At 39.1% G+C, this 25,787-nt stretch overlaps 1 protein-coding gene across 3 annotated transcripts in view; it reads left to right on the forward strand.

Moving 5' to 3' along the window:
- The window catches only part of WDR33 (WD repeat domain 33), a 72,636-nt gene that overhangs the window by 6,901 nt on the left and 39,948 nt on the right, over positions 1-25,787 (forward strand). For all 3 annotated transcript variants that reach the window (XM_077183666.1, XM_077183665.1, XM_077183664.1), the window contains exons 2-7: positions 13,137-13,360; positions 15,741-15,809; positions 16,249-16,353; positions 16,987-17,082; positions 17,556-17,707; positions 19,470-19,567. In XM_077183666.1, the coding sequence (XP_077039781.1) occupies positions 13,157-13,360; positions 15,741-15,809; positions 16,249-16,353; positions 16,987-17,082; positions 17,556-17,707; positions 19,470-19,567 (724 nt within the window). In that variant the 5' untranslated portion in view covers positions 13,137-13,156. The remainder of the gene's footprint in view (positions 1-13,136; positions 13,361-15,740; positions 15,810-16,248; positions 16,354-16,986; positions 17,083-17,555; positions 17,708-19,469; positions 19,568-25,787) is intronic.

A 25,787-nucleotide genomic window follows, 5' to 3' on the forward strand; every position in this document is an offset into this window, starting at 1 on the left:
CTTGGAGTTTCTACTGAGGTATCAAATCTCTTTTTGGTTAGAGAAGTGGGAAAAGGATCTTTGAATACACTTAATAACTGTTGGAAAACAATTGCTTTTAGTTGTTTTTTTTTAACCTTCTTACACTTCTCACCATATAAAGGCACACTTTTCCACATGATCACACATGATAGCACTGTCATCCTTCCTCCTGCTACCCCTTCCAGACTTCAGTTGTGTCATTATAGAAAATGAAGACACTCTTTTGCCTTTATTTGGCCCAGAAACCAGAACAGCAAACAGCATTGTTTTGTCAGAAGATGAGCCTGAGCAACATTAAAGGAGGCAGGGAGTGAGCATTCCTGGGGTCATGAAGTAAAGATTCCCTAAATTCTGTGGATATTTGCAGCTTCTCTTCTATGCAAAAGCAAATGTTGCAAGAGTTCTGGGTATGTTTGGTAATCATTTAACTGATGAAGGTTGTGAAAAGCAAATCTTTGTAACATGTTACTACTCTTGATAATTGCCAAGTTTTACTAAAAAATTTAGGTGTCTTGTCAGCATTGGATTTGCAACTCTTTGGGTCTCAGATCCTGAACTGTGTTTAGTATATTAAAATGTATGTTTCTGTTCCATAGTGTGAATGAGCAGAAGGAAACTGTTGCTAGATTATATGAACTTTCTTTTCTTAATCATCAGAATTTCAGGAGGTTGTGCCTGAAGCAAGGACAATTTGCTGTGTTGCCTACTTAAGTTTTGCCCTACACATTTCCACAGTCCTTCTAGTCCTTTTCCCTTCTGCTGATAATAAAGTCCTCTGAAGAAATTTTTTTGGACAATTTCTTGTCACTCTTTCTCCTCCTCTTGTCTGTCTCTGTCCATCCATTGTGTACCCAACAGTGGTACTTGAGCCAAGAGGAACTTGAGGAATTGCTCACCAGAACACCTGGCAATGAGCAGGGAGACCTGCAGGGCTCTGTGGGCAGGCAGAGCCTCCTGGGCTTGCAGGAGCTGCAGAAGGAGAGGCTGCTCCCAGAGAAACCAGAGAGCTTCAGGCAGTGAACAGCAACCAGAGCATTCTCCTCTCAAGGAAGGGAACTGATCATTGAATGAAACTGGGAGGGGATCCACACATTCTGCTGGGCCTTTTTTATTCACTAAGTTTTGATATTGTAACCAGCTGAGGAGGGTCTTGATATTTAGGATTAGCAGGGATGACAGGTTTTTTTTTTCTTTTAAACTTCTTTTCATAAGTCAGGTTTTTTAGTATCTGTCATGACATGTTTATATGTTTTAAACATCAGTCTTTTTCTTTTAAACTTCTTTTCATAAGTCAGGTATTTTAGTATCTGTCATGACATGTTTATATGTTTTAAACATCAGTCCTGAAGTTTTGTTTCCTGACAAAGTAGCAGCTGCAAGGGAAGGCAGCAGCAGTAATCACTTCAGCATGAAAACCAAGCTTGTGAGTCTTCAGCTGGGTAAGATGAATTGCTTTTGTCATAGGGACTCCCAATAAAAGAAAGGTTTTAGACAAGTTCAGGTTATAATGGTTTAGACCAGTTTCGATTATAGGTTTAGACAAGTTTAGGTTATAATGGTTTAGACAAGCTTAGATTATAGGTTTAGACAAGTTTAGGTTATAATGCGCCTCTTGATAAATACTAAGCAGCAGTTGAAATAAAGGTGTATTTGGGAAGTTTAGGGAGAGGAAAAATGTTCTATTAAAATAAATATTGTGAGTAAACTGTAAGGTAAAAGCAAGGTATCCAATTGGTAGGAGTAAAATCATGGCAGCAAACCAAATCCTGTCTATCTTCTAGCTGAGGTGCAATCTGTGATTGCTCCCATGTTTTGAAGTACAGCTCAAGAAACTTAAGCTTACAGAAGTTGCTTCTGTGAGGTGCAGAAAGGCAAAGATTCCAGGCTGTTGCACTCATGAAAGCAGTTTTCTGTACTGTAGCCAAAGCAGGAGCTGTCTGAGTCCTGTGAAATGAAGTATTTTGAGGTTTTTTATAATGTATGTAAGCACATGATCTCCTGTAAATATGTCTGCTGTGAAATGAGTCAAGGGCTCAGCTTGAGCATAAAATAAGGAACATTTGTGATTTGATTATAAGGTATTTGTTGAATGGTAGAACCCCAAAATTTGCAGGGTGTTTAAAGAAGGTATTACAGTGTGTGTTACTTACATGCAGCTAGGCAGGCTCAGCTGTTGAAGCTTCTCCCTCTGTAACAGAGAGCTCCAGGCTGGCTCTTTGAAGGTGCTCCCCTTTGGGATTTTAGGTAGCTCCATTTGCTGTAAATTTGATCTCCTGTTTCAGAAGTTCTTGAGCATTGTGTGTTTTTATGTGAAACTTAAAGGTGCAGGCCCTTTTTGCCTATTAAATGTCAGCACTCCTTGTCCTGCAGGGAATAAACCCTTTAAATCCAAAACTGCATCACCATAATCCCATTTTGCCATGTTGCATGTTCTGTCCTTTGATACTCTGTACAGTGTGTGAATATATTCAGGTTCTGTTGAAAGTCCAAAGTTTGAGCTTTGGGGTGAATCTGGGCATTGTGAAGGTGCAGAACTGAAGTTAAAGGGGAAAAGATGCTGCTGCATTTTAGGGTTTTGGTCACAGCAGTGGAGGAGATTTTGGACTGTGCATAAAACAAAAAGCTTTGGAGTATTTCCAAATAAGAACAGATCTGTGAGCCTTTTGGGCAAAGTAGTTTATTGTGACTTAGACAATTATTAATTGAAGTATATTTCTACAATTTTAATGAAAAATGAGATTTTTATTTTATTTTTTACATTTTCTGTTGGAACACAATGACCAAAATGGGGAAAACTGCTAAATTCTTTCCCTTGATTTGCATGGTTCAGAATTTAAATCCCATTTCTAGGAAAGTTTGCTTCACAAATAGAATACAATAGAGAATGGTTGCAAATGTGTGTTGGGAGCAGAGCAGTAGAGGCCAGGGGAGAAGTACTTGCTGCAGAGAATGGGGATGTTGCATAATAGCAGTGTTGTATAACACAGGGCAGTATTTCTGCCTTCAGTTGCTTGATTTGCTGTAGTAGCAACCTCCAGCACCTGTAGATAATTCAGGAGTCTCTCAAATTGTAAGAATGGTTTTGGTTTTAAGTTGAAACTTCCTGTGCTCACATCTGCATGTCTTGTAGAAAATCTTTTGAGATGTACATATAAAAGTGCACAAAAATGCATGCTGCAGAGCCTTTACATAATCCAAAATGAGAATGATATTTTAAAATATTCAGAGGTCAAGAACCTTACACAGTTTGGTTTTTTTTACTGTTACAGGTCTGCTTTTGACTAAAAGGTTGAGCAACTTTGTACTTTCATTATTGAATCTAGTTTTTTAACTGATTTTATAATCCTGCTTAATCCACCAATTCTCTCTCATAATCAGTGGGAAGATACCATTATGTTCTAAGGAAACAGCTTAATCTGTCTCACATCTGTTCTGAAATAAAAATAATACAACCTACATATAATAAGAAAAGTACTCAAAATTACTTGAGGTTTTTTTTAATATTTTTTTTGTCTCAAAGATGTAGAATTCTCAGACATTGGGTAGGTAATCTGGTTTTGTGAATCTGATGAAGTGTTTTTCCAATGCAGTAGGAAATTGAAACACAAAGCAATTTGGGAAATTGGTCAGATTAGGCTGTTTTCACCACATCTGCAGTTTGGCATAGTAGGGGTTTTTCCCATGTTTTTGTCAGTGTTTTCTGAGTGGATTTACCTTATGTGCAGTGAAGGAAACATAGGATTAATCTTTTCTTTAAAAATTGATGGTATCTGAATGGAGCAGAAACCAAATCTCATCTGCTGTGAGAGATGAATTCATTGACAGACATGCAGATGAGTTTGGGCAGATTTCAAGTGTACGTTCAGCAAAATGTGGTAGAAGCTTGTTGCTCCTGGTGTTGGTTTTACAATGGCTTTGGTCATGGGATTTTCTGATATTTTGCAGGTTTTTAGCATACCTGCAGCTCTCTTGCTCCATTCCTATCACTGAGGGAAGCAAGGGAGATGTAGAAACCCTGATTGAAAACCAACCTTTGCTCAGGTTCATTTTCTGTTTCAAAGAGAAATTATTTGGGGTCTATCTCATTTAGTTTAAAATAATTGGAAGACAATTTATTTAAATGGCTTGGAGAAAAACCATTTAAATGTTTTGGGTTTTTTTCTGTGTAACCCTCTCCCTGGAAATTTTATCATTTTAAGAACTTGTCTGCCTCTCCTCTCAGTCTTTAACCAGGATGGCTGGCTCTGTATCTGTGTAATAGAGAAATGATGTGTGTGTACATGCATGCTTATTTCTTTTTTTTAAATATAATTTATTTTTAATTTTTTAATATGTTTTGTTTTTTAAAACATGGCAAAAATTTGCAAATTTTTACCTGGAATATATCTTTTCATGTAATTCTTTTGCACTGGGAAGAGGTAGGATTTCCAGGAAAGGAAAGAGGCTGGAGGAGGGGGCCAAGAAAGAGCTTTCCTTAGGAAGGGGAAGCCATGGAAGGATCCACTGCTGGTGTCCTGAGCAAAAATTGTCATTTTCCCAAAGGAGAAAAGAAAGGCAGATCTTTTGGAATGCAGACATTAAGTGTTGATACTCTGCAAAAGAGGGAAAGAAATAACATTAAATTGTATTTTATATGATTGTTTTTCTGAACAGGCGTGCTTATTCAGATGTACTTATAGATTTCTTAATACACAAATTAAAAAATGCAGAGAGCTGTTTTCTCAGAGATGACTATTGACAGTAGGAGTTGTTAATTTTTAAAAGGAATGTAGTTATCTATGCATTGTAGATGTAAAAGTGATCAAAGAAAGCGACACTGAGCAGTGAACGGGGTGAGGTGCCTTTGCCTTTGTTCTTACCTTCTCCTGAGGCCTGGGGAAGCTCAGGGGGTTCTTCTCCAGTCCTGTCTTTTCACCACGTGTCCCAGCCCATGTTTTGAGCTCCTCTGAGCTGTTGCAGTGCAGATAACTCCTGGCAATTCTCCCCTTGCTGTTACACTGGAAAGTGCTTTTTTAGAGTCTGTGTTCACTGGGTTCACTGATGCATAAGATTCTGGTCTGCGTTTTTCGGTTGGGGTGACCTTGGAGCAAAACAAAACCTCCAAAAATTAGACCACACCTCGAGACTGAGAGCAGCCCCTCAATGTGCTAATAGCATCCAGACCCAATACAACTGATCAGTGGACCAAGCTACCCCAGTGTACTTTCTAGTAGAAGCAATACACTTTGGAAGAAGTATTCCATAGATGCACTCGGGAAATGTGTAGCCCTCCTTTTCCTTTGCTGCTGTGGCCATTTCAGGCAGTGCCTTTCAGGCTTCACTGTGGGGTTTGCAAAGTGACTGCTGCTTGCACTCTGCACCATAACCACCTTTGCTCCCATTTGGAAACATACCATCTTTTAAAAAACAAAATATAAAAAATATATATATATTAAAGAAATAAGCATGCATGTACACACACATCATTTCTCTATTACACAGAAACAGAGCCAGCCATCCTGGTTAAAGACTGAGAGGAGAGGCAGCCAAGTTCTTAAAATCATAACATTTCCAGGGAGGGGCTTACACAGAAAAAAACCCAAAACATTTAAATGTTTTTTCTCCAAGCCATTTAAATAAATTGTCTTCCAATTATTTTAAACTAAATGAGATATTCCACCCAAGTGTCTTTACCTTCAGTTAAAAATCCCTATTAAATAGGCAAGGATGTTTTATTTACCAGTTAACTGCATTTTATTAATGATGAGTTTTATTTTTTGCATAAACCATATGAAATATGTCAGTTATACATAAATCAGGTGGGATTTTTTCTTGTAGTATTGAGCTACCTATAAGTAGTGATGTATTTAATCTAAGCCATGGCTCTTTTTCTCTAAGCTTTACTAGTTTGGTGTTTTAGTTTGGTTTGAGTAGCCTAATTTGTTTTGTTTTGATTTAGTGAAGTTATGTGTGAAATGCTTTGGTTCGTGATTGAAGTTGCAATCTGTCAATTGTCAAAACTTAATTCAAGGGTCATTTTTATATAAAAGGAACAACTATATCCAAACAAGATGACAAAGTAATAATGCTACTGTGTTAAATGCCAGTTTTACCTTTGTAGCCTTATTTGGGTACATAAATTCAGTGGTAACCATTTTCTGTAATTGACTTTTACTGTATGTGACTTTTTGCTCATTTTAAAAAACAAAAACTGCCCAAATCCATCTGCCTTTACTCCCTGCTCTCTGGGTGTGAGATCTTTGGGAGTTTTTTCATTTTTAATTCTGTTCTCCCTCTGATTGCTTGATGGCATTAATAGGCTTGGCATCCTTATGGCACCACTGGGGAGGAACAAGGGTCTTGCTCTGTAGGCTCTATATCCCCAAATGAATTTATATCTCAAAATGTGTAAATGAGGCTTTGAAAGGGCTGTTCATGGGGACAAAAAGAGGAAAACTGATAAGGATGTGTGGAAAAATGGAATAGAGAAATAAACTTAGTTCACATTATGATAAGGGCATAATGAATTAGAAGAAAAAGCAATTGTTTGGTAATATTACTGTCCAGAAACAATAAAATGAGAAGTGGCTTATGCCAGATGTTGGAAATAAATCTTGTTGCTTCTCATTGTGTGAATTAAGGAAAATGTGGTTTCTTCCATTGAAACTCCTGTTGATGGACTCTAAAATAAAGAAAAGTTTGATACTTTGCTTAAAATAGGAAATCAGGTGTTACTACACTGGATTGTGCCATGTCCTCTGCTATCTGTTGGCATGTTTCTGCTGACACTGCCCATACAAAAGGAGCTTGAGGTAACAGACATGCTGCATTCTGACATTGTAGTTGATAAAAAAGATCTTGAGGAGAGCCTGCTGACGCTTTGGTTTGTCCCAGCAAACGAGCAAGCAGGATACTGATAACCATTCAATGGGAATATTTGTCTGACTCAAATAGGGGTCTTTGGAAAAAATGCTCTGGTTTGGTGTGCTAATTATGAGCCAAAGCCATTTCTTCCTAAAGCTGCTTTGTTTGGAAGCTCCACTTGGTGCATGCACTAATGTATGTGTATGTGCACACATTTTTTATAAATCTGTTCATAGATTATATATTGGTCATCTGCACACATGATGGGATGAGGGAATTATGTGGATGAAAGATAATATTGGATGCAATTATTAGAAGAAAATATTCCTAAGCAGCTGCTGGATCAACAATACTTTTCTCAGAGTTTGTAAAAGCAGGTAGAAGGCTTTGTTGATGAGAAGTAGTGAAATTTTCTCTCAAAAGTTGAAGAAACAGAATTTAAATGCTTCATTTTTGTGACCCTGTGTAATCTCCCCATCATGTTGTTGTAGTTGTGGTGTCACTGTTTTGTCAAAACCATGAGTGTGAAAGGATCTGTAGGCATGAGGAGGTGTAATTAACCTTCCTATGCCTTTGGTCCTACTTTTGCTGATATGGATTGCACTTCAGGTGAAGGTTGTTCATGCTGATTTAAGCTAGACACTGGTTGGGCTCACCTGAAACTACTGCAATCTAAATTGACCCATATCCACCTAATGCTGTATTTACCAATGACAGTAATGCAGAAAATTTCTTCAGCAGAATTTCATTCCCTGGAACATGAAAATAGAGTATTAACTTGCTGCTTTGCAGTGTTTCCCTAAAAAGGGATTTTGGGGATGTAATGTTTTTTTGCAAATGATAGCTGATCTTTTGGGTTTGTTTTTTTCTTTGGAAGTCCCCCAGTATAGATCCTTGTCCACATTCTTGGTCTCAGTTCTTGACATTTATTTTTGCATTGCCTATTAGAGAGTATGGATGTATGGTTTTGAAAAAATATATTTTTCTCTCTGGTTTAGAGCACTGATTGATATAAGGGAGTGTCAAACTTCAGACTTAAGAATAGTACAAGAAATTTCATCTGGGTTCCTGAAGCTTTTTGTGGTGTGTTGTTGGTTTTTGTGGGGTTTTTTGATTGTTTGTTTTTGTTGGGTTTTTTCCTCTGACTATTGAATAACTACATTTAGGAGAGTTGATGGACTTGTGTGTTTAATGTCAGCTTGATGGAAGAAGCCACTTTCTCTTTTTTCCTACAAACCCCCAGCAATAAATCTGTACCTTTGATATGTAACACTTGAAACCTTTCCCACAGTTTGATGTCTCGTGACAAGTAAGAGAATTTGAGATGGGTTATGGGGGTCTTGGAGTGATTCCTGTGTGAGGAACTTTGGATACCTTGTTTCAGCCAACCTGAATGTTACAGTAGCTGTGTGTTCCAGAATCAGACACATTTGGGGTCTGGTTTTAGACCACCTGGCTGCCCTGAAATGGGGCAACTTCCAGGCAAATGAGCCTTCAGGAGAAGATTTGCTTTTTGAAAGCTGTTCTGTCTCCCACCCCTTCATTCCAGGTACCAAGTTGGTCTAATAAGATGCCACACCTGCCAAAGGTGTTAACTTTCCTTACCTCACTCCTGGAAAAGTGCTGCTCTAGATTGAACTAGTTTGTCTTGAATGGAGAATAGTTGTGATGGCTTTGGTGTGGGAGTTGTTTGTGTAGTGAGGAGCTGGGGTATTAAATATTAAACCCCGAATGTTTCGAGGTGTGTCCTGCCTGGCTTCGTCTGGCCTCGCTGCTGGACCAAAGGCGGCAGCTGTGGCGTTTGTCACCCCAGAGATGCCTTTGGCTGGCTGGGTGCTGCAGCTGGGCGCTCAGAACAGGTCCAGGCAAAATAGGAACTCAGTTTACCTTTGGTGGAAAAGGTTCAGGCAACGGTGAAGAGAAAAGGAGCGGGTTCTGCTGCGTAGCTTAGATCCAGAGTTTTATTGTAGCATGGTAGATTTCTGAATGTGGTAACAGCTCCAGACAGAACCACGGCAGAGACAGAACCACGGCAGAGACCCCGACCCCATGGTCTCGTGTCCTTTTTAAGGCCCGGGGCCAGGGGGAGGGGACGGACAGGTGAGGGCCAGCCAGGTGTGAGCAGGGGAAGGCTCAGGGGATGTGGACGCTGGGACAAACCAATGAGCCCAGGCCTGGGGGGATCTGCCAATCACACAACGCCTTGCTGGAAGGTGCCAGGCAGGAGGGCACAGGGGGAAGGGGAAGGGTTGGCACACCTGAGGGGGATGGCATAGGTGAGACAGGAAATGGGACACACTGCAACACTGGGGGCTGCTTCTTTCAGAGCTGCTGTCACACTTGGTTGGATGGCAAGGAGAGGGGAAGGCCCGAGTTTGCAGAGCTGCTCACTGCTCTGTGGCAGCAAACTGCCTGAGCCCTGAAGGACAGCCTGCTCCTAGTGCTTAGAAAGAACTCTTAGAAAATAAAATCAAACTCTCTGCTGCTTTAAACAGTCTCTTATATCCAGCATTTCTAGCTTAGCTTTATTTTGCTACTTAAAAAGGGAAATGTTTTTGAACTTAGTGGGATCAAAAAAAAGCAAGATAAAATTTTAAATTGGCGGTGAAACAACTTTGCAGCTCTTTCAAATTGAGGACACAAGTATTTTGACTATGTAGGAAAGTACATCCATGAATTTACAAGCATATTATGTAGTCTTTTTTAAAGAAATCTGCTATTTCCTTTTTTTATTACATGCAGTTTGCTTCTGTGTACACATTTAACCCTTTGTGCAAAGGAGAGTTTCTAGGTGTTTTTGAATTCCCTTTATGGCAGTGCTAGTTTCTTTTGGTCAAAAAGTCTTCCAAAGTGATTTTAGGATGTGGGGGAGAACATATTTAAAATGAAGTTTGAGCTTTCATTGGTTCAGCATCTGTCAGTGCTTAGTCTGAAGTTATTATACACTTTAAAGACTGTAAATTGTAGTTTTCTGCTCTGAGGGAGTTGCTATGATCTCACCACTTAAGGATTTCTTAGACTGAAAAATGAGGTTTTGTACTCATTTACCTCTGTCAGAAAAATTCTGAATATTGAAATTTTCTTCCTGTCCCTCACATTTTCCTAACATTCTCAGTGAGTCTTAGTTATATCTACTCTTTAATAAATTTACTAAACCTTGTTAAAGGTTTAGTTTATTTACTAAACCTTGTTAAATGTGTAATTCATTTATTTTGCAGTCATGGAATTGAAAATATATCTACAGGTAGAATGTGATCTGTGGTCCATTTACAAGAAGCTGTGGGAGAGGAGTTTAATTTTATTTTTAGGTCATAGGATAAGATGTTGAGTCAACATTTGAAAACTTTTTTAATAGCTGAATTAATTTATGATTAATGGAATCTGAAACAGCCTCTGTTGAAGGTTCTTGCCATTTCTTGCATTTTTTATTCTATTTTACTTAGGACATTCTTTTCCTGCAGCACATTTTTAGTTTAGGGATAGTAATGCAAGCCTAACACTGATGTGTCTTTATAATATAGTGTATATGATACAGATATAGAGGATGTAGTTAGGCAGAAATTCTGTCTTCAAAGCTTCCTATTTTCATCATTTCCTCACTTAAACCTCACCTGCTCTAAGGGCATCTCAGCAAGGACTGGTCTAGGAAAAGTGACCTAACTACAAACAACTGAGGTGACCTGGGCCCTGACCTACTGGTAGTATCAAAACCAGGAGAGTATGACCAAGAGCTTCTGCTTTTTAACACTTAAAAATACCTGAATATTGTTCAGAATCATTCAATAACATTTATCTTTCTTGTAAAAACACTTTAGGTTTCTATCCAGTGATGATTAAAATAGAGAACAGAAGTATTTACCTGCTTTGATGTTGGTCTTATGTGGCACAGAGGAAAAATAATAACTATTCAGAGGAATCTGCGAAATTTTTTTAAGGTAGAAACGGTAATTTCTAAATTTAAAAGAGATGCTGCAGGGGGATTTTGTTGTGCTCTGTGGGAAATGAATTTGTAGAGAAATCTTGCTTCCAGCAATACCTGTGTTATAAATGATCAGTCAAAAATCCAAATTAATAAATGCAAAAGATTTTAATTTTGCCACCAAAATATGGTCCTCAAAACCCACAGCCACAGAGACGGCGTCAGGCCAGGGATGGGTGCTGGGTGAACCTGGCTCCGACCTCTGTCACACCGGGTCCCCCTCTGTTCACCACTGCCCTTTCAGCAGGGCTGTTTTACACAGTTCTTCATGCCTGAGGCAGAGGTGCCCCGATTTCCTTTGTGACCCCACATATGTGAGAGTTTCTTTCACCATGCTGGGCTGGACAGTTGCTGTTTCCTGGGTATGGCAGGCCCTGATCCTGTCAGGAGAAGTCGCATATTCAGATGGATCTTCTTGGCTTCGGTTGTCTTGATTGATGGTGTCTATCAAACAATGATCACCCTTGGGTGTGCCCTGGTGGCTCAGGAAGCCCATCTCTGTGCTGGCCACGTTCTTTCATTTCTGAATGAAGCTTTGTGCCCCTGCTGCCTTCAGGAGTTTGGTAATTCCACAGGAGTTATCTGTCTCTGGCCTGTTCGTGGTCAGAGGCTTGCTGGATTTTATAATTTTTATAGTGTGAGAAACGCCAATCACTTGGGGTTTTTTTAAATTTTAAAAAATTAATAGTAATAAAATGGTTCTAAAAATAGAATATAATTAGAGTAATAATAATTTGGACAATTTGAATTAGGACAATATGAAACAATAGAACCAAAGAGTTATGGACATCCGGGTACAGGCACAAGCCCAAAAAAGGACCCCTGTTAACAAAGGATTAACCTTTAAAAGCAATAATCTCTTGTATATTCATATACTTCATACATGATGCATAAATTCCATTCAAACACAGGATTCTGTCTGCTCATCTTCAACTTCTTCCTCTGAATCCTAACAGTGCCTTCGAGGTGGGAAGAAGTTCGTTTCTTCTGATAAGAGGGCAATAAATTCTTTTTCTCTGAAAGGTTGAGGTGTCCTGTGGCTGCTGTCTCACTGGAAGTCCCTTCTTTAAAAAAAGTATCCTACATAGCATAATTTCTATTTTAACATTTTTTTTAAAACCTAAAACTATATTTAACACACTACTTAAGAGAATTAATACAGCATTACTTTCTTACACAACACATATAATATTCGTTTTAATATTTGCAAAAAGCCAATAATAAAATATGCATTTTTCACATACAGTATACATGAAATAAATAGTGCAGGAGATCTTTCTCCTTTTTAATGCCTTTATTAAAAATCAGCCTGGGTGGGAAGAACCAACGGGTTGTGCTCATGCTGCTGCTGCTCCCAGGAGTGGCACGGAGGAGGAGGAGGAGGAAGAGTGCAGCTTTGTCCACTGGTCTGCAGGCACAGCTGGGCCTTCTGTCCTCACAGGAGCATCAGGAGATTCCCTGTTTTTTGGTTTGACATTCGAGGTCCCCTGTCCAGCCGACATCTTTTTAGGTTAGGGTGAGGGGTAAAAAGGGTCTTGGCAGATATTGGATTCTGTTCCTCACATCTGGACATCACTTCGATCCGTCAATTCCGTGTTGGCTCGTTGTTTTTAGGGGTTTTTGCTAAGTTTGGTGAGGGGCTTCTTCATTTGCATGCCAGCCCCGATGTCCCCTCCTCTTCACCATCCGGGTGCCATCCTCCAGGCAGCAGCAGGGTGCCACTGACAAAAGGGGGAATTCTTAACCATCAACAACAGGGAGTTTGTGACAGTGGTCATAGGGGTCTTAGGATGAGGGAAGAGACGTAGATCTGACTCCATGTTACAGAAGGCTTGATTTATTATTTTATGATATATATTACATTAAAACTATACTAAAAGAAAGAAGAAAAGGTTTCATCTCAGAAGGCTGGCTAAGCTAAGAATAGAAAGGAAAGAATGATAACAAAGGCAGCTGTCCCAGACTCTCTGTCTGAGCCAGCTGGGCTGCGATTGGCCATTAATTAGAAACATCCAGGATGTTGCATTCCACAGCAGCAGATAACCATTGTTTACATTTTGTTCCTAAGGCCTCTCAGCTTCTCAGGAGAAAAAATCCTCAGGAAAGGATTTTACATGAAAAGATGTCTGCAACAGCAGTTAACAACAACAGTTAGAACTCCACCCTGGCAGCAACTAGCCCAAGCTGTGAACTCTGCAACTTTTAAAAAAAAATGGGCAACTTTTCTACTCCTAACAACACAATCTCCCCTTAATCATGAATTATAAGATATATTCCACCTGTCCCCGTGCAGCCTCCCAGCAGGACGCAGCCATGGCCACGGAGATCGGCTCCCCGCCGCGCTTCTTCCACATGCCGCGCTTCCAGCACCAGGCGCCGCGGCAGCTCTTCTACAAGCGGCCCGACTTCGCCCAGCAGCAGGCCATGCAGCAGCTCACCTTCGACGGGAAACGCATGAGGAAAGCTGTCAACAGAAAGACCATCGACTACAATCCTTCTGTCATCAAATATCTGGAGGTCAGTAAAGGGATTTTTGGGTTTTGTTTCGAAGTTTTTTTTCTTTTCTTGATATTTGGGATTGTGCTGTTCGGTTTCTGCGGAGCGGTCTGGAATACTGGGAGAGCTAGTATAGTAGAGGAAATGTATTTAAATATCTGTATAGAGGCTTTGCCTCAGAGGTCCTGGTTGCCCTTGATGGGCTGCAGCTGCAGTGTCCTTAATTGGGCTGCAGCTGTGACCCATCAAGGGCAACCGGGACCTCCGGGGCAAAGCCTCTCTACAGATATTTAAATACATTTCCTCTACTATAAGCTAGTGCTGCATTTTTAAGCAAAATTCTAAATGCTTGTGGATTTGTTAAAATAATATAAATAAAGATAAAATAAAAAGGAGATGTTGAGCGTTGGTAGTAAAACTGCAAGTGTTCTGTATTTTGTGTAAATACCAACTTTTACATTTTGTGCTGAAATTCCAAGTTGGTGTGCAGTTGAATATCTTGTGTAATGTTCTGGCTTTTTGTTTTAGTAGCTTTCTTGAGCTAGGCCTAAGAAGTTCTTGGAGGTTTATAAAACACTCAAGATAGCTCAGCTACTCTTGGAAGCATAAAAATCAGCAGGATGGCTTCTGTTGCAGTGTTGGAAACAAAAAGGTTTAATAAAAGGCAAAATAACAAACAGAGAAAAATCGAGCCAGGTGCAGGAGGTCCTCCTGCCCCTGGTAAAACACCTTACAAAAGTGGATTAGTTTCTTTGTTTTCTTCTTTTTCTAGTGAATTGCCCAGGTGGGACCTTTTGGCTTCTGTCCAATTGGCTCTCCATAAGTTTGAGGTGAAGTCCCCTAGGCCTATGAGGCAGCTTTTTCACCTAATCGAGGAGAGAAACCTCTGGGCTTCTTTCCTTTTTGAGGGGACAAAGGATAGTTTTGTCACTCCATCAACAAGGGGCACACTCCTCTAGCTTTACATAAAAAACTGATTATAAATAATGTAGTTGTTCTTATTTTTGCTTTTAAGTAGAAATTTCCCAAAACGGAACATGAACCATTGCCCCTTCCCCTCCAAAATCAGGACACTAGAAATGTTTTCTTATCATTTCACTAAATAGTTCTTCAGCTTGCAATGTGGCCTCTGAAAGTCATTTCTATACTTAAGAAATAGAGAAAAACTAAGAAAGAGAGTTAAGAAATAGAGAAAAACGTTAGGTTTCATTGGAGAAATGTTTCTGTAAAAATGCTTATTTAGCTCACCTGATGGGATAGCATTACTTAAGAAATACAATTTTCTTATCCAAGATTTACTCTATGAGTACTGGACATTACCCTGGAAGAAAAAGAATGAAATTGAAATACTGGCATTGTTACAGCTGCAAGAGCAACATTGCAAAAATGTGATGAAATTAATTCCATCTGCTATGGCCAGTGCATGGTTATAGCTTGTAGGTGTTAACAGTGAGAAGGTTTTTGTAATAACTAATCCATTATCTTCTAAGATCTGTTTGAACATCAAACATTTTGAACACATTCTTACATTTTAGGAATGCCCCAAAAGAGATTCTATTAGTAGAGTGCTATTCTAAAAAACATTTTTGAAGTCCAGGACCTTTTTACTGTGACAGGAATAAGCACCCTCAAAATTCTGTTCATTAAAACGTTCACAACATACAAAAAAATCTGATCTCCATCTGGCTTCAGTACTACCAATTTAATTTAATGTGGTTCTAGAAAAAAATAACTAACCAAGAAAATGTGTAATTTGCTCTTGGCCTAGGAGGTTGTAGGAAACTTGAGTGGTGCATGCTGGGAATGTTTTACCTAGAATTGGAACTTGTTTCCAATATGTGCACAGCTCCAAATTGGTAGGGTCTGTGGCACAAAGCCCAAATAAATAATTCTAAATTCATGAGAAGTGTTTTTGAAAAGGTTTGGTTTGGCAACTCACAAAATTTAAGTAATTGAAGGTATTGTTATCCCTTGATCTAAGTTTTGGCCTTTTGAAGGCATTGTCTTCATGCTGGCTCTGCAGAAGGGCCTTTGGTAGCTCGTGCTGCTGTGTGGATTTCGTGGGGAGTTCATCAGCACAGCTGCTCATGGTGTAAATACAAAGCTTTGACACTGGGCAGCAGAGTAGCACAAAAATGTTCCTTGTTACACAGGACTGCTGCTTTCCTGGAGTTGCTTCAGTCTGATGAAATTAAGACTTTAAACATTCCTGACTCCTTTTCTTACAGCATAGAAACTCCACTTGTTCCTTTTCCTGAGTCCAAAGTCTTAACAGAGTTCATTCTAAAATCCTTGCAGCACTTCAGAATTTCCCAATCAGGATCTCCATGTGTTTCTTATTTTCTGTTATTTAACAAGGAAATGCTCTATTATGAACTAGGAGTTGTTTTCTTCTTTCCAGAATAGAGTGTGGCAGAGAGACCAACGAGATATGCGAGCGATCCAGCCCGATGCAGGATATTACAATGATGTAAGTAGAATTTTCCTCTTCACTGGTCAAGTTGTGCAAATAAAATTTGTCCAGAAGATAGGAAAGATTCTGCATGTCAGCTGAGGTTATTTTTGTATCTGCAAAAAGCCTTAAAGCTGTGAAGGGTATTTTCACTCTACATTATTTTCTATTGGAATCCATGTCCATAAAGGGACCTTAAGCTTGGACAGGCTTTTAATTTCTGTGCATAAGAACTTTCATCATGCACTGGTTACAAAGCTGCTCTTGAAGATGCTGTTTCTGGATGTTTGTGTTTTTAATCATGCAGACTTTGAAACACTTATACCAACTTACATCTGGTAATATCCCTGCAAATTATAACCTTGCTTTTCCAAAAATGGGTGTTTAGGAATGTGTTCTTTTCTTGAAGGTTCTGATTTAAATGTCATCAGGAAATCTTTTCTTTCTTCTCTTACAGTTGGTCCCTCCTATAGGAATGCTGAACAACCCTATGAATGCTGTGACAACTAAATTTGTTCGAACCTCTACTAATAAAGTAAAATGCCCAGTGTTTGTTGTCAGGGTGAGTACAGTGTTGGAATTACTTTGTTGTGTTGTCTGATTTAAATTAGACGGATTCTTAACTGAACAAAATGGCAGTTAAAGCATCTTTAAATAAAAATAGCATGTGTAGTGTATGGACTACTTCTGTGTCCAGTCTTTCTATGGAGAGATTTAGGAAAATAAATGGTAAAGTCTGAGTACACTAGAGTTCTTACTCTCAGAGTTTGGAGAGCAATTCCTACCTTCCTTATTACATTTCAGAGACCTGACATGTCTTGACTCAAAAGAAAGGAAGTTTGGTCTCTGTGCTGTTGGAGTCTCTAAACAGCTTTTAACAACTTTTTCCAAGATGTCACAAGTATTGTTTAGTATGGATATTATGTGCTAGAAATGCACTGGTGCCAATAAGCTTATTTCATCTTTACAACTAGAGTTTTTCATTGTTTTTACAGTGGGCTTTGTCCTGTTGTTACAAAAGTCAAAAGTCCTCTGGCACAGTTCTGCATTTTTGCCTTCTTGCATCCTCTAGAAAGTAATTTAATAGCTTCCATTTCCACAGAGTCCCTGAAGAAGCTCATGATTTATTTGGAGAATTGTGAAGAAATATTTGAATGTTATATTTGCACAGTTTAGTTAAATGTTTCTTTTGCAGTGGACTCCTGAGGGGAGACGCTTGGTCACTGGTGCATCTAGTGGGGAGTTCACTTTATGGAATGGACTGACTTTCAATTTTGAAACAATATTGCAGGTAAAGTAATCTGTCAAGATTTCTTTGTATTTCCTTGAGGTCTTGGAGCATGTTTTAGGAACACATCTTCACCCTGTTCATCATGGGTCTGTGGTCTGAGTGGTGATGGGAGCCTTAGAGGTCTTCTGTCCTGTTGTGATCCCATGTCAGGCCATGGCTACAGGCAATTCACTTAATGCTTCTCATTCCACCTCCATCCTCTATATTAACAGTTCTCAAGAATGCATTACGAGTATTTGTAATGGTAAAGAAACACTTTGGAATCAAAGTGCAAATACTCTTATTATTTAGAAGACCATTGTATACAGAGTAAGGGATTTCCCCCCTCCCCAACATCTTGAATGTAATTAGATCATCATTGTTCTCGTTTCCTCATTGCAGCTGTTTAGTCGGAACTTTAGTAACTTCAGTGTTTGTGTGGATCAGAGAGTATTGGAATGTGTTTGCTAGAAGTTCTGTTTCTGAATTTGCAGGCTCACGACAGCCCTGTAAGGGCTATGACTTGGTCACACAATGATATGTGGATGCTGACAGCAGACCACGGGGGATATGTGAAATACTGGCAGTCCAACATGAACAACGTCAAGATGTTCCAGGCACATAAGGAGGCGATTAGAGAGGCCAGGTTTATACACAATATACCATTTTCTGTAGTACCTATTGCCATGATTAGACTGTTCTCTAAGTGTATTCTGGGTGCAGAAATGCATGGGTTCTGTCAGATTCTGGGAAACTTCCTGCACCACATAAACACAGTATTTCCTTTTGTTTCCACATTCTCACCGTTTTGCTGGCACCTTTCTGAATTAGTATTGTCCCAGTATCCGCCTCTGCAATATGTTAGAGATGTATTTGTCTGCCGCATTTTGCACTGGTATTCTTTTCATTTTTATATGGTGACGATGTGTATCAGTTATTCCTTTTTATACGCACTGTGTAAGACAACAATTTCATTCCAAATAAAGAATTCAGTCTTTAATAATCTAACTGAATAAAATATAAAACCTTCAGAAATAAAACACCTGCATAGTTCTCACAAAATAATAAAACACTAAATAAAGTGAAGAACTGCTTGGCTTGGTGAAGCCAAGACTTCCAGTAATACTAAATACCCACGCAGACTGCCACATACAGAAGTCTAATGTTAATACTGAATGGGTTCTTCAAGCTTGAAACTGTAAGAAAGCCATTGAAAAGAAGATTGTAGGATATTCTCTTGGTTCAGTGTTGATGCCTCAGTTGTGCAAATGTCTATATAAAAATCAAATCCAAAGTGATACTTACCAGTAAGATGTAAATGAAGGGTGTTTCTAGAGCAAACCTGCATATAATTTTTAGTCAATGTTTTTAAAGTAAGCCTGAAGAGAAGCTGCAGATCCCAAATGGTGCTAAAACAGTGTTTCTTTGGGTTCAGGTGCTGGCCCATGGTGATAAAGGTTCACTGCCACAAACTCACTTTCCACTAAAGTCACCATTTTTCTTGGTAGGGTGCAGCATTTTCTGCCAGAGTTTGGTTATGAGAAGTGCTTACTTTGGATTCAGTTACTGTCTGACTATCATGGCCATGCACTGAATTTCTCTACTGCTTTAGGCCCTTTCTTGGTCATAAAGATCTAGGATTTCACAAGGGCTCCCTTGTGGTCTTTCACTGCACCAGAAAGAAAGTTGAGTGCCTGTCAGTTGTTGGAGGTGTTCTGGCCCTATTCACATGGTTAAATAACTCCTTGCTTTTCCAGTGACTTTCATCAATCAATGTTAACTGCTGAACCTGGAAGCTGCTTACGTGTCTGTAGGATTCTTTTCATGTTGTTGGTGGGGTGTAATAAGAGGGAGTGTTTCCAAATTGCTCTTATAAGTGTTTATTTTGTATAGGTTTTTTTTTTTTTCCCCCAACAGTTAAACCAAGTAGCATTTTCCTGTAACCAGCTTTCCCTTATGTTTTGCTTCTCTGCTGCAAAGTACCTGTGGCTGAAGAGGAGTTTTTTTCCTAAGAACTGTTCTCCTGTGCTTCTATGCAGTGTCACTTTCTTGTGGTATTCCCAAACATTAAAATCTAGGCTGACAGTTACCAAACCATATTGATGTTGCTTCTCATCCTGCAGAGAAGGCACTCCTGTGTGCAGTCACAGATAGGAGGGTGCTAAGAACAAATGCCAGATTTTTTCCTCATTTGACAGGGGACTGCAATGCAATAGTAATCCTATGCTGAATTCATGTCTTGTGCTGAAGTGCCGTTTGGCAGGCACTATATTCACTTAGAAGTGCCTATGTTCAAATGCCTCCTTCAGTGTATAACACATTACAGTATAATTTTGCCCTGTCTGAGAAGCATAGATAATCTGTTAAATGCTGACTTCTTTCCCCTGCTGTGTGTCTTCATGTAACAGTTTCTCACCCACGGATAATAAATTTGCTACATGCTCTGACGACGGCACTGTTAGAATCTGGGACTTTCTACGTTGCCATGAGGAGAGAATTCTTCGAGGTATGTGTACCAAAAGTACTGATTGGGGTATTTCAAGAGGGGGAAAACTTTGATTTTTTTTTTAATTAGATGCTCACAATACAGAAGTATCAGCTTGTCTACAATTTTTTTCTTAATGCTCCAAACAAGATTTTGTTTGGCTGCTGCTATAGGTACCTTATATACAGAGAGGCTGCAGTTCACAAGGGCATTACACTGTTTATTCTCCACTTGAGCTCTAAACAATGGAGGTGGATAGAAGGACATTTTACTGCTCCTAATTAGGTAGAAACAGCTGTTTCTGGGTCAGGAATACATTTCTCTTTCTCCAAAGCTTAATCTTTGTGGCTGCTGTTATTTCAGAACATGCATCTTCATGCAGAGGATTCCACTCTTTTCTGGGACATACCTTTCATTCTGATTTCTTCAGAGGCAATGTGGTTATTTCTCATTCCTTAAGAGGAAGAGAGTATTTAAGTAGAGAAAACAGGTACATTTTAATCACATCATTTGTAGCACAGGCAAATAATCCTAGCTATGGTTAAAGTTTCTGTCCAACATCTATGTGCACTAAATTCTGGTGCCTCTCCACTGGCCTTCTTGAGTCTTTCTCCTTCTCTTTCTGCAATCCTAATGAGCAGTAACAGTAGCTTCTGAGAGCTATTCCTTTTTTGCAGAGATGTCCAAAGTACATAATTTAATAAGAATATATTAAAAGGCTGTTATGAGACTGAGGGCTGTAGATTTGCAGATAATCTGCAAAGAAGGTAGGGAATAAAAACGTGGGCTTTCAGTTCTAGGTGTGTGAGCTTGTTCAGTGCTTTCCCAAATTGAGGAATTTTTTTTTTTTTCATAAATGCTTCCAACTTGGACCTGCATTCCATATTTTATGAAGTAGAGCTCTCCCTGTTTCATTTGACTCTTAAGGTCTCCTCTTTTTTTACAAGCCTGTTACTCTTAAACATCACTACTTTGCAAAGACATTGAGCTTCAGCATTATTTCAGTGGTGACATTTTAACAGCATGTGTCCATAGACATTATGGTAGGTGTGTGCTTTGCAGGACCTGGCAAACAAATTTCTAGGTTATATACTTTACACCTGTTACTCTGGAAGGCCTCAAACAGATTTAGGACTGTTCTGCTTGATGCTTTACAAGGAAATCTTTCTGCCCTAAACATATTCTGTACCCTCCTGCAGGTATGTACTACTAACCATGTGGAGGAAATAGGGATTGCCTCCATGCAGAGTTGTCAAGGTTATAAAAATCCCTGCACTTCTGTGTTCTTGCAGTGTTCTGTGTAAAGTAGGAGGAGAAAAGCATTTAATTTAGATTATAGAGAGCAGAACTTGCACTACATTTTCTTCTGTTACCCTTCTGTATGTTAACATTTGATTGTGAGTAGACCTCAGATAGAATTGTCCTAGAGTTTCTTAGTTTATACATCTCAATATTCAATTTTTAGTTTGCACGTAATTCTATAAAGAATTCATTTGCTTCTGCTTGTATCATCTAACCACGATACACTTCACTATTCATATAAGTTGAAAGTGGTTTGAAAACTTTACCATCTTTGGATAAAATTGAGCAGGGGAGATTTTTCCTTTTTTCTACTGTCAGATGAGCAAAAAACCACCAAACTCCAACCTAAACTCAAAGAACAACAGCAAAAACATCCTCCACACTGCAGCAAAATAATACCCAAACCCTGATTGTTGGGAGGATGTCTCTGCAAGTATACAGGTTTGATTTGGCTTTAGTCTCTAGGACTGGTTTTAAATATGGTCAGAAGAGTTGTTTGAAAGAGCTGATGGGTAACATCATTTTCTTGGTAGAAAATACAAGCTTTCACTTTTTATTTGGAGTTTAGTGCCTTATGGCTTTGGGGTATTGATCTTCAGCTTTTGGCTTCTCCATGTGGGTTCTGCTTTTACATGGTTACAACTGTGACCTGTGATACTTTGCTGAGTACAGCTGTTGTGGAGCTGCTCATGCCATTGCCATGGAGTTAGAGATCTGTAAATTAAATTTTTGGTGCCACTATGTCAAAGGGATTTTATGTACATTGTTCAGATCAAATACAATGCTGGGAAATTATTTTTATTTCCTCCTTTCACACATCATACAGCTATTCTGGATAATATTGGTGCTGTGAAGTTGAAGGAGTTCTACAGTGTCCTTTAGGTCCAGAGTTTCACTTCACATGTTAAGGTGTTCTTCAAGTTATCACACAGAATTAGAAAAGTCAAACCTAACTATCAGTTTACAGTCAGATGTATTAATTAAAAAGATCAGCACTCACAGGGATAATATATCAATATGTTGTTCAGAATGATCTTTCAACAACAAGGAACATATTTTAAAAAACAGACTTGAAGATTCTAATGGTAAGGAATGCTTTTAAAGCAATTCTGTAGAGTGCATTAAAGTTACTGGGATAAGCTTTGCTGGTATGAAAAAGACAGAATTCCACACTTACTGCAGGTGCTCTTATTTGCACTAGAGCAAACTCATATTTATTCCTATTGTTTATTGAAATGGTTTCCTTAAAAGTGTCCTGAAGCAACAATTCTAGACTTACCTTCTGAAGAGTATTGGAAAAACAATGGAAGTGGTCAATGACATAAGATGAATTCTTAAGGTTTTCCTGCAGTTCTTTCAGCTGTCTGGAATAGGCTCTGCATTTTCCCAGTAGTTTAACCAGTGAGTACATGGCCTGCATGAGATACACAACTGTATCCACTTCCCTTTGATTCCTCAAGGTGAAGGTGAACAGGACACCCTCCAGGGCTCTTCATGGCTTGTGCCAGAGGTTCTGAGTCTCATTTCTTCAGTCTCCAAGTCCCTTTTTGCTGGCCAGTTTTTCACTGCCTAATGCTGCTTTGGTTGTTTGTACCACCACAGCTTTCCAGGGCACAGGAGGGGGAGTTTGGGCACTTTGTTAGCAGAACGTGCAGATTTGTCAGGCTCCTTTTTAATACCCTAAAGAAATAAATAGGATTAAATTCTTATTTTCTTGGGGAACCATCTTTAAGTAATTCAAGTGAGTTATCTTGGAAGAACTTGTAGGTAGAGGAAATAGCTTTGAGTGTCATTGCTTCCTCACAGCCTGGGTACTGCCTGGCTTTTCTCTTGAGGTAGAGCTGCTGTGGTCCTGATTTTGCACCAGCTGCTTTTACCTCTCTCAATTTCTGTCATTTCACCATCTTGATGATGGTAATGAGTGCACTTACATTACAATGAGTGCATAAGTTTAGTGCACTTACTTAAGTACATAGGTAGGAACTTTAGTGATGTTAAAAAATGTTATTTTAAAAATAAGACATGGAAAACAGGCTATAGTGTAGCAACATTTTATTTTCATGACAACAATCTGTTCCTCTGAAAGGCATTTCCAATAAAATGATCTCAGATTTTTTGTCTAAACTGTTGCAATGATGTTAAAGCTGGGAATGTTTCTGTAAGAATATACACATGGATGGCTTTTAATAATGCTGAAAATATCTAGTGAATAACTAAAAACAGTACAACATTCATGTCCCTTTATTTATATGAGAAATTAATGCTATTGCTGATTTTTACTGGTGGCAGTGACATTCTGGGTAGTGTGTCTGTGCTGATGTATCCCTGGGAATATTTTGGGTAGGTCATTAATAAACACATGATTCCTTAATTATTCCCAGCCTAACATCGTGGGCTGGGAGGCTACAAATAGATTTTGGATTTCTCAGTTCCCTTCTCCTTCTTCTCACAGAATCCAGTCGAAATGAGTTCTTGGGAAGACTGTAATGTTTCATTCTGAAGTGTAGATGAGCTCTGTATTCCCAGATTTCAGAGTTACCTGCCTTAAGTAGTTCTTTTGGGGAGGATGGCTCCACCCAGCTCTCTGAAGGATGCTGTAACCCATGCTTTTTGAAATACTTTGGAGATATGTTCTTCTATTTTCTGTCTCTAAAATAGGGTGATATAAGCAATCTTTCAGCCAGTGTGGTAGACTTGACAAAAGATTTCTCTTAGCCTAATTCAAAGAATTAAAGGCAATCAAGATCTTAGTGCATTCTGCCTGGATTTGAAATGTGCAGTTTGTAACGACATCTAATTTTTAACACTATCACCTACAAATAACCCCTGTGTTTGTGCCTGCAGAAGTCACAGCAGTTGTGGTAAACAGAGTTTTCATCTGCTCACAGGTTCTGCAGAAGTGTTTCCACCTCTATTCATCCTGAAATAACTGAGGGATTTATTCCTTCCTTCTCTTCTGTTTCTCAGTCTTTTTGAACAAATAATGTACCATGAAGCCCCTTAAGCTGTGAATCTATTGTATGGTTTGTTTTCTCTGCACTTTCTGCCTGAAAGTGAAGGATCTCTTCAGAGTTTTCTTTCCCTCAAATAGCAAATCCTGAACTTAATTTAGACATGAGTTCCATGGGTAAAAGGAACCTGAGGAGCAGAGCTACATCTTCAGCTTGTTCCCTCACTTTTAAACATGCATTGTTATCCAGCTCTTAGCCTTGAAGCAAGTAACTTCTAAAACTGTTTCCTTTTCTTGGAGTATAATTGAACTCTACATTGGGTAATTTTAAAGAATTAAACCCCAACCCTTCTGTTTCCAACTTTATTACCCTTATATGAGGTTTTTCTTTTTTTTCCCCTTGTCTCAACAAAGAGAGAAAACTCAGTAAATTCCAGAAGTGCATATATGTCAATACCATGTTTCTTGTTAGGAGACCTATTTTTTAAACCTTCTGGAGTTTTTTGTGGGGATTGCTTCTTTAGACTCTTGGGATTTCAGGTATATTTGAAACATCTTTAGCCTAGGTGCATCCCTGCATGAAAGTTTGCATTGGAAGGTTTTTACTCAGAACAGAAGCTCAGGATGAAATGAGACCTGGCTGATAGTGGCACCAACCAGATCAATCTAGAGAAGGCAAGTCCTTGAATTTTTGCACTTGAAAAGATGCTCTGTTTTGGAATGCTGGTATTGGACCAGCTCACCTCTTTGTTGGTGGGTTTTTTGTTTGCCAGCTGGTGTTGCAGGTCTCTGATCTTCATCAGTCTGTTGCCAAAACTGAGCTGGGGCTGGGGCAGAGAGGTGTTGCAGCTAAATCAGTTGAGGCACACCAAGTGCTTTTCATGTGCATTAGGCACAAGAAATGTTTAGGAATTTGTGTTAAGAGTGGACCTGTGAGAGGTTTTTGCCTTCACAAACGAGATCACTTGCACAGTCTGTGATGCAGGAGCCCTGCTGTTCTGCTGCTCCTGTTATGCCAGTAATCCTGCTGCTGCTCCTTTGATTTTTTGTGCATGGTGGGCTCTTTATAGTCTCATGCACTTTTCTCCTCTCATTAGGAAATGTGTTTATCTTTGTGAGATTAAAAGTCACAAATACTGTACACAATCTCTTTCTTCCTAAGTGGAAGGTATCACACAAGATATATTTCCCTAGCATTTTTCTCTACACTTTGTTCAGAGTTAAGCAGCACCAGGGACTTGGGGTGGGAATACTTCTACCCTTTCCTGAGCTTGTAGCTAATCTCAGTTGCTGCTGCTTGTTAGGGTGGTGAATATCACCTACATTACATTGGAAGAATCCCATTTCTTGCTTGAGGTTACTGAAAAATGTTCAGATGTCACCTGGTAACTCGGTGTTATTCCTGATAATGACTTTCAGGACTAAAGTGCATTGGTTTTCTCTGCATAGGAAACTTTATTATAGGTAGGCTTCATTGAAATAGCCACTTCTCTATGTGTTAGAAGTAAAAATCCTTCTGAGAGTTGAGAAATACTCTGCTGTATTGACTTCCATCAGCTTTCTATTTGTGAAGTGTTCTGGATTGAACAAAAATTTGGGGTTGAACCACAACGTTGAGGTGGTTTACAGGAACCACCATTAAAAAATAGTGATAAGGTGATAGCTTCAGGCTTTTACTCTGCTTCCTAAAACAATTCCAGGAGAATTAGAGGATATTGAAGACTGCACCTGATATGCCTAAAAACTCTAGTTGATTTTGTGAGTAGTGTACAGCATACTATGTCTTAGAGAGTTCTGATTCTTACCTAGAACCAGTGTTTTGAAAATCCTGAAAAATAATAGGAAATACATAGAATTCTCTAGGAATGGGTAAAGGAGATCACAAGACATGAATCACAGCATTGTGCTATAAAAAAGTTACACTGCACACTTCTGTGAAGGCTTTTCATGAGACAAGAATGAAGAGATGCTGTGCAAGAAAGAGATTAT

The sequence above is a fragment of the Agelaius phoeniceus genome, chromosome 10 (genome assembly GCF_051311805.1).
Source record: "Agelaius phoeniceus isolate bAgePho1 chromosome 10, bAgePho1.hap1, whole genome shotgun sequence".
Lineage (NCBI taxonomy): Eukaryota > Metazoa > Chordata > Aves > Passeriformes > Icteridae > Agelaius > Agelaius phoeniceus.